Source organism: Lepidochelys kempii, chromosome 3 (assembly GCF_965140265.1).
Source record: "Lepidochelys kempii isolate rLepKem1 chromosome 3, rLepKem1.hap2, whole genome shotgun sequence".
In the NCBI taxonomy this organism is placed as follows: Eukaryota; Metazoa; Chordata; order Testudines; family Cheloniidae; genus Lepidochelys; species Lepidochelys kempii.
In genome coordinates this window covers 127,079,565-127,092,759 of record NC_133258.1, presented here as the reverse complement: position 1 = coordinate 127,092,759, position 13,195 = coordinate 127,079,565, and the positions used below count along the sequence as shown (strand labels likewise).

General features: G+C 39.3%; 1 protein-coding gene across 17 annotated transcripts in view; it reads right to left on the bottom strand.

Annotated features, from left to right (window-relative positions):
• The window catches only part of AFDN (afadin, adherens junction formation factor), a 213,266-nt gene that overhangs the window by 127,366 nt on the left and 72,705 nt on the right, over positions 1-13,195 (bottom strand). For all 17 annotated transcript variants that reach the window (XM_073337925.1, XM_073337926.1, XM_073337928.1 and 14 more), the window contains exons 3-6: positions 9,473-9,588; positions 6,042-6,205; positions 1,700-1,860; positions 710-867 (exon numbers count right to left, since the gene is read on the bottom strand). In XM_073337925.1, coding sequence (XP_073194026.1) covers positions 710-867; positions 1,700-1,860; positions 6,042-6,205; positions 9,473-9,588 — 599 coding nt within the window. The remainder of the gene's footprint in view (positions 1-709; positions 868-1,699; positions 1,861-6,041; positions 6,206-9,472; positions 9,589-13,195) is intronic.

Genomic DNA, 13,195 nt, shown 5'->3' with positions numbered 1-13,195 from the left:
ACTCAGCTAATAGGTAAATTAAAGACAAATTCTATATAAAGTTTGATTTTTTTATTCAAATTAATTAAAAGAAACCTATGTCTCATTTTCATATCATTCAATGAGCTGAGGTTGTTGGATTTTTTTAATTAGACATCCTTAAAATATATATTCAACTTCGAAAAGTTAAACACCAAACTGAAATTCAATTTTAGCTTCAGTAACAGCTTTCTTATTATACATTATTGAACAGCATCTGAAAATATCCCAAAATGTAAACTTTATCAGACTTGGGCCTGATCCTCCTAACACTTGTGAATTGAGTATTCCATTTAGTTCAGTGGAATCAACCATTCACAAAGTTTCTCACAAGTTTAAGTGTTGGCAGGACTGAGGCCTTAATTTATAAACTTTCCTAAAATTTATTTGATATAGTAGCATAAGACCGCAGTATCAATTTAAGTATAAAAATATATTTCCATCAGTTACACATTGCTATGCAACAAAACAGCAATAAAAATGTTGTAAGGTTTTAAAGATTTGTTTAAATTAAAATGAAATTGAATTGCTTAAGAACTACTAACATATCTAAGTGACAAGATACAAGTTCTAAGATTAAAATATCAACAAACTTTGATAAACTATGCTGATTTTTTAAAAGTTGCTTTAAGAAAAAAAAACCCTCAAACATAAGCATCAGGAGTATTTTGATGTTAATAGCTTTACTTACCCGAGCAATACAGTAATCCTTGGGATTTTCCTTTTCCAGACCGTACTTCTCCAGTGCTTCAATAACTGCAAAGTCTGCAGTATCTGTAGTGGACAGCAGGATGGTCTTGTATGGTATATTTGGTTTTAAACTGTCTGCATAAATCCTCAGGGTCCCACCTTAAAAAATATATTTAATTACTATTTTATCTGAGGAAAGGGATATGCAACCACAGACTTAAGCATCCTAAACGTTTGAACAGACTTCTTTGGTATACCTTAACACCAAAACTCTACAAATTCCTCCTTTCATAGATTCCATCTCTTGCCCATCCCTACATACAAATGCTGTACCCATCCAAACAACAAAAGCTATCTTTTAGCACATTATACAAAAGGATTCTCATTTGTTACTCTAAATATTTAATTTCGTGTATCTGAGAAAGACTGTGCTTATAAAACACCAGTATACAGCTTCTTCAATATTTCCCTGAGAGATCCATTTCTCCTTCCTTTTAAAGAAAATGCCTGGGATAAGAATAAGCATGCAATCGCTATCAAAAACAAACTGTTTCCCAGAATCCTTTTCTGAAATGTAAACAACGTGAATGGGAAACCACACATTCCAGCAATACATCTTACAACCTTTCTAACAGTTAAATCCAGGTACACTGAGCAGAGTTGTGATAAACAGGGCACTGAAGAGCTTAAATTATCTTAATTTACCTGAATCCCCTAATACTGTCACACACATTGGTACACTGAAGTCCAGGAATTTTACAGGACTAATTTTTACTTAATAGTTTGGCCGTAATTTTTTTTTTCAAACTCTAGCCAGTTTTTTTTTTAAGATGTTACTAGCAACGAGATCAAAGTAAACGATCAGTTACCAAATACAGAAACTGGCTTTAGTATGAGTAAAGAATTGTTGGCCATGAGAAAAAGGGCTAACCTTCCTTGAAGTAGAATATCATTAAATTAAAACATACAAGAAGCAAATCTGAACCACTACCTGAATCTGGCCGGCCATCGGAGCTGCGGAACTCCTGCATTCTCTTCTCTAGTTTCTGTTGTCGCCGCCGTTTCATGACTACCTCAGGATTGGATATTGTGCGAGTGAAGCTGGTCTCCGGCATATCTTTGTACACCTCTGCTGCAAGACGAGAATTCTCACTGTCAAATTAATTTAAAGAAAAAGAAAAAAGGAAATATATTGTTCAATACTTTGAAACATCTAAACACATCCTAATTACTACATGAACTATTAAACAATTAGATCTGCACCGTGACAGTCAGAGTACATCACTATACAAAGATAATGTTTTCACTTACCATACCTCTGTTAGAATATTATTCACATGCCTGCGCTCATGTACAATAAATAGTAACCAAGAGTCTTGTATATTAGTACTAGTCACAAAGGCAAGAGAATCAAGGTCTTTTTCTAGAAAAAAAATTTAAATTATGAAATGCTAGTCAGATTTTCACATTTAATTTTATTCTGGTCTGCGGGTGTTTTAGCTCATCTGGAAGCAACTAGAGTTGGTATGTGTTTGCTACTCAACATTCATTTTATTTCATTCAACTTGAATCACAAAACCAAGTTCAAGCAAAATTACGTTAGAGAAGGCTAGGCAAAATTACGTTAGGGAAGGCTAAAAGGGTTATTTTGAATGTGAAGGCAAAACGACAGAAAAAACATGCAGAGAGAACTGTGGACAAAATAAAACACCTGTATTCTACTAATAATTCAAATGAACAATTAAATCCACTGACATGTCAACCAATAATTTCTTTATATTAATGTAAAAACATTGAAATTGTGCTGAAAAGAAATTGAGTTATTAACTTAAAACTCTGATAGTAATACAGAAGAATACTGTATTGTGGAGCTAAGTTTCCTCTCTACATAATATGCTTAACACATTAAAGGATGTTGATAAATTGGAGATGATTCAGAGAAGAGCCATGACAATGACTAAAGGATTAGAAAACACGCCTTATAGTGACTGACCTCCTTGAGTCTATGTATTTAGACTAACACAGAGAAGGTTAAGGGGTGGACTTGATCACACTCTAGATGTATCTACATGGGGAACAAATATTTAATAATTGGGTCTTCGTTTTAGCAGAGAAACGCATAACACAATATAATGGCTGGAAGTTGAAGCTAGATGCATTTAGACTGGAAATAAGGTGTAAATTTTAACAGTGAGAGTAATTAATCATTGGAACAATTTACCAAAGATTGTGGTGGATTCTCCATCACTGGCAATTTTTACATAAAGACTGAATGTTTTTATAAAAGATATCCTCCAGGAATTATTTTGGGGAAGTTCTATGGCCATACAGGAGGTCAGACTATGATTACAATGGTCCCTTCTGGTCTTAAAAAGGTATGAAAACCTCAAAAAGCAAGGCTTTAAAGACTGCCAACAGTAATATATTTTCTCACCCTGAGACATAACTCATCACTACCACAAGCACTATGCACCACAGAGAATGCACCACTAAAACTTGTCTCTGAAAAAAATGCCGGCATTCCATCACCTCCTCCCCAAATCCCACCCACACATCCTGCCTACCCTGCACACAGATCAGGCTCTTCCCTCTAATCCCATTGTCCCTTGTGCACAATTCCATGAACTTATATATACACACACTCAGGAATATGTCAAAGATCTTGATTGCCATGAAACTATTCAACTGATTCACAAGAAAAGCGTATCTTCTGTGTTGAAGAGCCTGGTTGCCACAAAATGCATGAAGATTCTGGTGTTCTAAAAAGCAGCCACAATTTTGTCAAAGATCTCTGATACTAGCCAAACTCATTCCCCATACACAATGTCAGCCCAGAGCTTTATCTCAGAGATCATGTAGTTATTCCTGAAGTTCATAAATTGCATGTAGAAGTTTTCATACCAGATTAAGGTCCATCTAGTCCAGTATCCTGTTTCTGTCAGTGGTCATACCAGATGCTTCAGAATCAAGTGCAAGAAACATCATGATGAATAATTATGAAATAATCTGTCTACAGGTGAAGTTTCTTGCTAACATCAGACACTAAGTGGCTGGCTTACACCCTGAAGCATGAGAGTTTAGATCTCCCTTTTTATCCTATTCTGATGTGGATGTTAATATCATCCATATAAGTATCCAATCCTTTTTTTAATCCTCAAGCTCTTTGCTTCAGTGATACGTTATGGCAGTGAATTACAAAGCAGTTATCCAGAGTGTAAAACATTATTTTCTTTTAGCAGTTTTAAATTTGCCTCTCCATGATACTGATTGTCCACTGGCCCTTGTATCACGAGAAAGGGTAAATCGGTGTGCCTAATTCACCATCTATACCAGTCATTATTCTGTGTACCTAGTTCATGTTTCTTGGTATTTGACTCCTCTTTAAACAAGTCTTTTCAATCACTCCTCATACGGCAGTTTCACCAGGCATCTATTTCCCCATTCCTTCTCAAACTCTTATTTCTGCTCTATCTTTTTTGTAATAAGATAACCAAAATTGAACATGGTGTTCTGGGTGAAGATGTACTACTATACATACAAAGGAATAATATTCCAGCATTATTTTCTATTCCATTCCTTACACATTCTAATATTTTGCTTCTTCACCAAAAAGTGAGCACTGAGCAAATGTTTTCTTTGAAATGTCCACAATGAGGCTTACGTGAATATACAAGGTTTATTAAATTTCTGCAGCAAATAAAGCTGCAAAGCAGGAGCAGGGAGAAAACTGGTGCTTTTAAGTCCCACTGTGAGGTACTTCAGGCTCCTACTGACTGGGGAGAGCTGGGGGAAGGAAAGTACTGTTATGAAGTGAATGACCCCAAATTTTCTATTTAGATCAAAATGTTTGTGCCCAACAAAATATTGGAGGTTCAAAACCTGGGAAAAAGTAAAGAAGAAGAAAAAATTCTGCAGGACACAAGGCAACAAAACTCTGAGGCAACAAAAGAAGAAATTGCTGCTGTCCTCCGAAGATGATGTGGACTGGGGCTCCAAAAGGAAATACAAGCAATGGGTTTGCAGTTGTAGCAGGTAACAATGGCAAAGGAACTTTCATAGCTCCCTCTGGACAAGATAAAATGGGTAGCAAGTAAATAGTTGTGGATTAGAAACATGAGAAATGTTATGGTACACATTTTAAAGAACAGGATTTCAGAACAACAGGTGCGTGAAATTTGACTGAATTAACATTACTAAGAGAACCTTTACTTTTTCATTTCATAGTCTGAAAATTCAAAAGTGTATGCTAATATAACAGTGTATGATTTTGTATTTTAATTTTCCTGTAAAACCTTGATTTATTGGGTTTACAAGTTTTCAGTCTGCAAAGCTGAAGGCAAACATTTTAAAAAATGGGTGCCTAAACTTAGACACCTAAATCTATATTTAAGCACCTAAACAAGTGGATTGATTTTCAAAGTAATCACTTTCTGCTACTTCAATAGGACATGACGGATGGTCAGCACTTTTGAAAATCAGGCATCTTATTTACATGCCTGAATGAGACTTTAGAACCCTAACTTTTGGCATTCATTTCTAAAAGTTTTAGTCTTAAGTTTATCACATTGACATACACTACAACACTTAGTTTCTTGGTTATCACAGCCAACATTTTATTTTGTATGTGAGCTCTACAGGGACCTGCCTACATTGCCTTTTGCTCTCCGGTTTTCCCAACAAATCAAGTTCCATACAAGGATGAATAGTGTATGCTCCCTGCACTGTTCCACTGAACTAGGCAGCAATATATGGGGAGTTAGAGATGGAGTTTGCAACGAAAGAACTGCAGGAGCCAGAATCGTAGGCTGGTGAGGTAAGCAGCCTGCAGAAGGGGTGAACACCCAAAGACCAGGGAGTTAAGGAGATGAGCCACTGAAGCGTGCTACAAGCTCTTCCGTTTCCTAACAGAAGCACGTGTGGAGGGGAGAAGGTTCTGAGCTTGATCGCCTGGGCAAGATCCCAAGAGTCAAGGCCCAGAGAGTGGATCCAGGCTACCTGGAGGGCAAAAGGAGAAACTCATCTTTGAAATTAATCATTTTTTAAAAAGTTTCAGAAAAGTATTTTCACCTATGAACAACAGTTGTGGATTTTCGTATGGGAAGAGAGTCAGGATCACAACAAACAATTTTGCTGTGAAATTTACAGGTTGTTGCATACTTTAGGAGTTGCTGCCATAAAATTTGGTCCTACTGTCACAGCCAAATGCTATTTATTTTAAATTATTCCCTCTCCACCCCCAATGTTAAGTGGTTACTTATGATTTAATTTTTTGAGAGAGGTAATAATACAACTAATTTATAACAATTAACTCATCAAAATTAAAATAAACTTACAGATCATCTCCATGAAAAGGCCTATCATCTCTATCTGATGCTTGTCGCAATGCCTCTTTCTCTCGCCTCTTCTTTTCTTTCTTTTCTTTCTTTGATAGAGTCCGTTTGAAGTTCTGGATCACTCCCTCTTTTTCTTGTTTTTCAGGCCCATTGCTCTGAGCCTTCTGAAATGAATCAAGTCAAACTGCTTTGGTCACTTGGTCTACTGCAAAGTTGCTGATGATCTCTAATTACATCACAAAGTAGATTTAGTAGTTTACGTTTGTAAAGCATAACCTAAAACACTTAGTAACACCATACTGGAAATAGATACAGGAAAAGCAACAACCCCTGCATTACGGGAGGTGGGAAAGGGAAAAAGAGAGAAGGGGAAGGAAGCATTAGCAATCAAGCATTTGATTTTTAAGTTATAAACAACTAAAAACATATTCTTCAAAGACTGTCTGAAATGATTACAAACCTTGTAGCCGGTGCAGCCACCTCCCCAACTAACTTACAGTACTTACTGGCATCTTAATTTTACTCTCTTTTATACTTTAAAAGAAATATAAAGTTGGATGCACACTGATTTTTTTCCCCTTTTATAATATATCCTCCTGTCTTTTTATTTAGAAGGATCTGAAAAAGTTCTTCTCTTCTTTCAAGACACGGCATAGGCTCAATGGCTCTTTGCAGCAGAGGTTATATTTCTTGCAGCTTCTTTTCCTGATAAGATTGTACCCAAGTGCATTTTTGGGGGGAGAAACATAGCATTAACAAGTAATACTAAAACAATATGTCAGAAGCAATCAGTAATAAAAGGCTCCCAGAATGCCTCTGACAAGGAGATCCTTGCAGGCCACTGTGAGTGGCAAGCTCACTAAATTGCTTGGGAACCTTTTGTAAACCTCTTCAATTTTTGATATTTCTAGAAAAGAGATCTGGTGAGGCCAAAACACCTACACAGGGAGGTACTGATTTTCCTCATGGTTGGGCATCAGTATGAATACTAGCTCTCTCCTCTCAGCGTGGGAGGGGATTGATTAAAAGATATGACAACCCTGCCCAGGTGGTAAGTCAAGTGGAGCCAAGCTTGTAGGCACCGCAAGTGGAGTCTGGTGAAAGATGTCAGATAAGTGCATGTAGCCTAACAGGGAGAGGCACTGACACACCATAGATTGAGGTTTGCGGATGATGCAAGAGATCAGGTTACTCGTTGCCTAAAATCTGTCTGCAGAAACTAAAGCTCTCACAGATATTAAGTTCAGCCGTGCTTCTATAAAATTGTCTGTCCTTGTGCAGGACAAAATGGATTTGTCTTCGTTTATGCAAACATCTAAGGTGGCAAGGAGGCCCCAAAATAACTCTGTTGCTGATATAATCTCTTGGCAGGATTGGCCTACCAGAAGCCAGTCATCTAGGTACGGAAATACCATATACCCCTAATGTCTCATCTGGGCCACTCGCACCGCAAAAATATTAGTGAACACCCTGGGTACCATCATGAGTTCAAAGGGAAGGACGTGGAATCGGGAGCACTGCTGACCAACCATGAAACACAGGAACTTCCTGTGTGATGGGTGAATGCCCGTGTGACAATATACATCCTTCACATCAAGAGCTGCATACCATGCTCCTTCCTGAAGGGAGGTGATTATAGATGCCACTGTTACCATCCTGATTTCAGCTTTCGGATAAAGTTGTTGAGCTGCCAAAGGTTCAGGATCTGTCTCCGTGCTCCGTCCTTTTTGAAAATTAGGAAATATGGGGAGTAGAGCCCTCTCCCCTGCGACTGAGGAGGGATGCTCTCTATTCCTCCCCGGAATAAAAAGGATTCTGCTTCCTGTTGAAGAATCAGTTGGTGACAAGGGTCCCAGAAGGGGGGTTTGTGAAGACGGAAGAAGAGATACTCTATGGAGTACCCGTGATGGATAATCTGCAGAACTCAACTGCCTATGGTGATCTTGTTCCAACTGTCGGCAAAGAAAGTAAGATGGCCCCCAAAGATGACAGGAGAAGATGTAGGTGGCATCAGTGGTGATACATGGATCTCAACATGCATGTCAAAACCATCCTCTAGCCTGAAGTTGAGAGGATATGGAGGCTGTAGCAGTGGATGGAGCTGAGAAATGAGACCTCTAATCTTCTGTCACTTACAAAGAGGTTCAGGTGGATGCTGGTAGAATGAGGTATGTGAATGGGGTAGTCATAGCCATAGGCTGGCACCCACCAGCAGCCAGCTCCCCGACTTTTCGCCAGTACCTCCCACCCACCAACGACCCTACTGCTCAACTCCTACGCCTCCCGCCTGCCATGATCAGCTGTTTCACAGCGTGCAGAGGTACTAGGAGAGAAGGGGAGGACCAGGGATGGGGCATGCTCAGGGGAGGGGGCGGGACAGGGTGGGGACTTGGGGGAAGGAGTCGAGTGGGGACAGGGCCTGGGGTAGAGTGGGGATTTGAGCACCTCCAAGGCCTGGAGGAAGCCAGTGCCTGTGATCATAGCTGAAAGTGCTGCCTCTGGTGTTTCCTACTTGGGGCTGGAGTATAAATCCCCAGGGATTACAAGGTGGATCTTGAGTCCATGCGAGAATGGAGAGACTTGTCTGTCTTTTCATTAAAAAGGACGGACTTATTGAAAGGGGGAGCGGGTGTCTTGGATAGTATTTTGGACCTCAGACTCAGACTTTAAGGCAGGGGTCTCAAACTCAATTTACCTTAGGGCCAGTGCCAGTCCTCAAATCCTCCCAGCGGGCCAATAATGTCACTCATGCTGCCCAGAATCCACCCCCAAAACTGCACACCCCCCCATCTGCCTAAGGTTCTGGGAGGGAGTTTGGGTCCGGGGAGGTGGTCTGGGGTAGGGGATTGGGGTGCAGGCTCTGGGATGGAGTTTGGATGCTGGGTGCACGCTCTGGGCTGCGGCGGGGTGCAGTTTCAGGCTCTGGGAGGGAGTTTGTGTGCGGGGGTGTGTGGGAAGAGGGTGCAGGCTCTGGGAGGGCGTTTAGGGCAGGACGGGGGTACAAGGATATTAAAGCAGTTCTACACAGTCTACACTGTCTGCCAGTGGATTTTCTGGTAATATTTAAGTGGTTGTTTTGGCCTTTAAAGTCCTAAGTTTGAGAGAGTAACTAACTCTCGTCATGCCATACTTCCACAGTTGGAAGTAGCAAAAACGCTCAAACTGGGATCCCAATGGTGTAAACCAGAAGGGGCTACTGGCAAGGAATTCTTTGTTAGATCTTCACAGCTTTAGAATTCAGTCTCTCTGTACTGTTAGCAGGTTAATGTAAGTTATATTGAAGCACTTAAGATATTTTTAACTTATGATATGAACAGGTACACTTTTATTTAATCTAAATAAATATTTATTGAATTTGAACAAGTCACAAAATCACAACAGTGCTTTCCTAAGAACTAAAACCATCACCACCACCTTGCATATTACCTTACCTTTGGAGGAAGTGTATCATTTTCATTCTTAAGAACAAACCTCCCCTCTCGGTCATCTTTGTTCCAATTTAATTGTACAACAAGAGGCTTCTCATCTATATCTAATCTTCTTTCTTCTTCAAAATATGAAAGAGAAAATTGATAACTAATGGTTATTCAGCATCTCAAGATTCAACACAATTATGGTATGTTACTTTCGCTTAGTCAGAGTTGACAAATTGAGGATTAAACTGATTCTCTCTTTAAAGAAAGGTTTGCTGTGCAGGCAGGTCTCCTTATGCTTTTCTGCAGCTACGGAGGCAGAATTCAAACTACTGGGCTTCTCAATGCAAGGAGCTATGCCTTTTCCAGTGACTAACAGGTTAATTTTTTACTCCTGTAGCTGCACAAACTGAAGATCCATTGTAAGTAGATCTGTGGATCTTGTAGGACGGAGACAGTGAAATTTGGGAAGCACAAACTCCCCATGTGTAACTACAAGTGGAGCACATAGCAATATCTACAGATAAGAATGCCTAAAGCAGTGATTCTCAACCAGGAATCCAAGGCCGTGAGCAGGTTTCAGGGGGGCCGCCTAGCAGGGCCAGTGTTAGACTCGCTGGGGCCCAGAGTAGAAAGCTGAAGCCCCATTGCATGGAGTTGAAGCCTAGGACTTGAGGGCTGAAGCTGAAGCCTGAGCAATATAGTTTTGCAGGGGCCCCATACCATGAGGTGCTGGCGCTTGCTATCCCCTAACGCCAGCCCAGGCTTTTATATGCAGAAAACCAGTTATTGTGGCACAGGTGGGCCGTGGAGTTTAGCATGTTGAGGGGGCCTCAGAAAAAAAACGGTTGAGAACCCTTGGCCTAAAGCACTGTCATTTTAAAAGACCTTTTAACTTTTTCAAACATTCACCTTTTAGACTGAAATTTACCCAATCTGCACAAACACAAATATGTTTAGGAAGGTTGAACAAAAATAAACCAAGCCATTCTAGAGTATGAAAAAAGTGAAAAAACCCACTATGCACATATATAAGGGGGCAGAGCTCAAACTGCACATGAAAGCTTAACTTAAAAAAGTTTGAGAACCACTGGTCTAAACTTATGATTTCTTAGAACATAAAATAAAAAATAAAATATGCTGAATCCACAAGCTTCTATACAAAACGGAGTTAAAAGTTGCTTTTCTATAGAAAGACAAAATTGGGGGGAGGCCGGAGGGAGAAGAGAAGTGTGGGGAGGAAACATCTAACTTTTGAGGTCAAATTTTATCAATATGCCACAATAGGTCATGTACTGTATTAACAGGGTGACCATCTGTCCCATTTTTAAAGGGACAGTCCCATTTTTTGGGACTTTTTCTTATATAGGAGCCTATTCTCCCCCACGCTGGTCCCGTTTTTTCACAGTTGGTATCTGGTAACCCTATGTATTAAGGGCTTGACCATGTAGGGGATCCAGGAGCTGTGCAACAGACCGGCAAAGTCACCACAGGTTTTGGGACCCAGCCTCTGACTCCAAGACACACCATCATGTATCTCATCATCAAGATCATCCATTGAGCCCGAGTGGTCTCATACTCCTATTTTATATTTTCTCCCTAGCTAGGCTCTGATTGGCTTAGTTTCAAACTGAGTATTATTTATGACTCTACCCATCTTCAAAACCCACTTTCCAGCTTATAGAAAAACAGCGATCTGCCCAGTGACTACCAGCCCTGGCTTCTGGATGGTTTGGGGCACTTGAAAGGAGCCTTGCTCCGTCTCCTTGCATGTGTTCACCAATACAGACATAAACAACACAGAAATTCATTAATTTCTCAACTGCCTTCTGCTCTGTTTTATTTATACTGCAGTGAAATTACAAGAGCAGAAATCTTGGAGTGTTGTTCTTTTATTTTTCTGGGGTAGGGTAGGGGTTATGTAACAAGGGACAAAGAGCAGAATGTGCAGCTAGACAGGAGGAACACTGGTGTCAAGGCAGGACACTGTGGGAAGAAGGTACAACATTCGTCAGCATGCAGCCTCTAGTGTTGATTTCAACACCTGGGACTTAGAAGGAAAAAACTGCCATGGCTGCAGGTCATAATAAAGACCCTATTTGGGAATCTTTTAAAGGAATTCCTATACCTCTGGGTAAGAAAGGAACACATGCCAAATGTAAACAATGCAACAAAGAGATACAAGGCCTGGCTGTCAGAATGAAACATTTTAGAAATGCTCCTCAGAAGGCAATACTTTGAAGATGATTATGAGGACATGTCTGAACAATTTGGATCAACTTGTTAGTAAATGTATTTTTGCACCATTCTTATGTACCGCCTTCCATGTCTTACTATCTTAGTAAATGATAAACTTAAATTATTGTATGCGGTGTTGTAGCTGTGTTGGTCCAAGGATATTAGAAAGACAAGGTGGGTGACGTAATATCTTTTATTGGACCAACTTCAGGTGTAGCTAGAAAGCTTCTCTCTCTCACTAGAAATTGGTTTAAAAAGATATTGATTGCCTCATCCACCTTGCCTCTCTAACTTATTGTCATAAATTTGTGTTTTGGGTGGATTACTTGCTTATGAATTTCAAAATGTTTGTGTTCAAAATATTAGTTTATTAGGCACGTTAGTTTGTGGTGGGACCGTTTGTCAATTACATTTTTACTGTTACTTCTGAAATGGATTTTTATTGATCAGTATAATCAAACATTCTAGGTAAAGATTTTCTGTTTAAAAAGTAAAGTTTTATTAGGGATTTATGAATTTTAACATTTGGAAAAAGTGGTTTTTTTCCAAGCTGTTTGGTATGTTGCTAGAAATAAAAGTTTTTAACAGATTTAGATAATTCATATGATTTATTATTTTTCCTATAAAACTGGGTTTAGAAAAATTACCATTACATAATGGTAGAAATCCCCTTTTTTAAAAAAAGCAGTGCACTGAGTAATAGTGAGTGAATGTGATGTTACTTTGTTTCAAGGTCGAGCTTAGACATAAGGGGTTACAAACATGCATGATCTGCAACGTCTACAACTTCAGAGACACAGAAGTGCTGCAACTAAACATACATCAGTAAATTACCTTATAAAAAAAAACCACCACACTTTCTTCATCATCCAGTAAAAATCAGGACCAGCAAATTCCAGCAATACTGCTTGGTTCATTTGTGCAACAAATTCTCCTCTTCATCTTGTTCAGAACAAACATTTCATTGATGTGGTTCAATTATTATGACCAGACTACACTCCAACCAGCAAAGCAAACATTGCTGGAAGGTTGCTGGATACAGCATATGAGAAGGAAATTGAACAGTGTGCAGAAAACATTGATGGTAAATTTGTTGATCTAAGTCTTGATGGATAAAGCAATATACAAAAAGATTCAATACATGCTTGTGCGACAAGAAGATGAGGTTGTCTATCTTACAGAAACATCCGATACATCAGGAAATGCCCATACAGAAGAATGCTTAAAAGAAATAGCAGTAAAAGCTATAACAAATTGTGAACAAAAATTCAAGTATATAGCTTTGTCAGACAATGCTGCAGATGTAGCAAAGATGAGGAGAAATCTAGAAGAAGAAATTAAGGGAACCTGAAACTTAAAACATATGGATGCCATGCTCACTTGATGCATCTTTTAGCCAAAGACTTAACTACAGCTCTAGGAATAAAAGAAAATGTTGCTGAAATTGTAAAACACTTCTGTAACAGCCACTTCGTTCAGGCTTCACTGAAGAGAGCAAGAGGA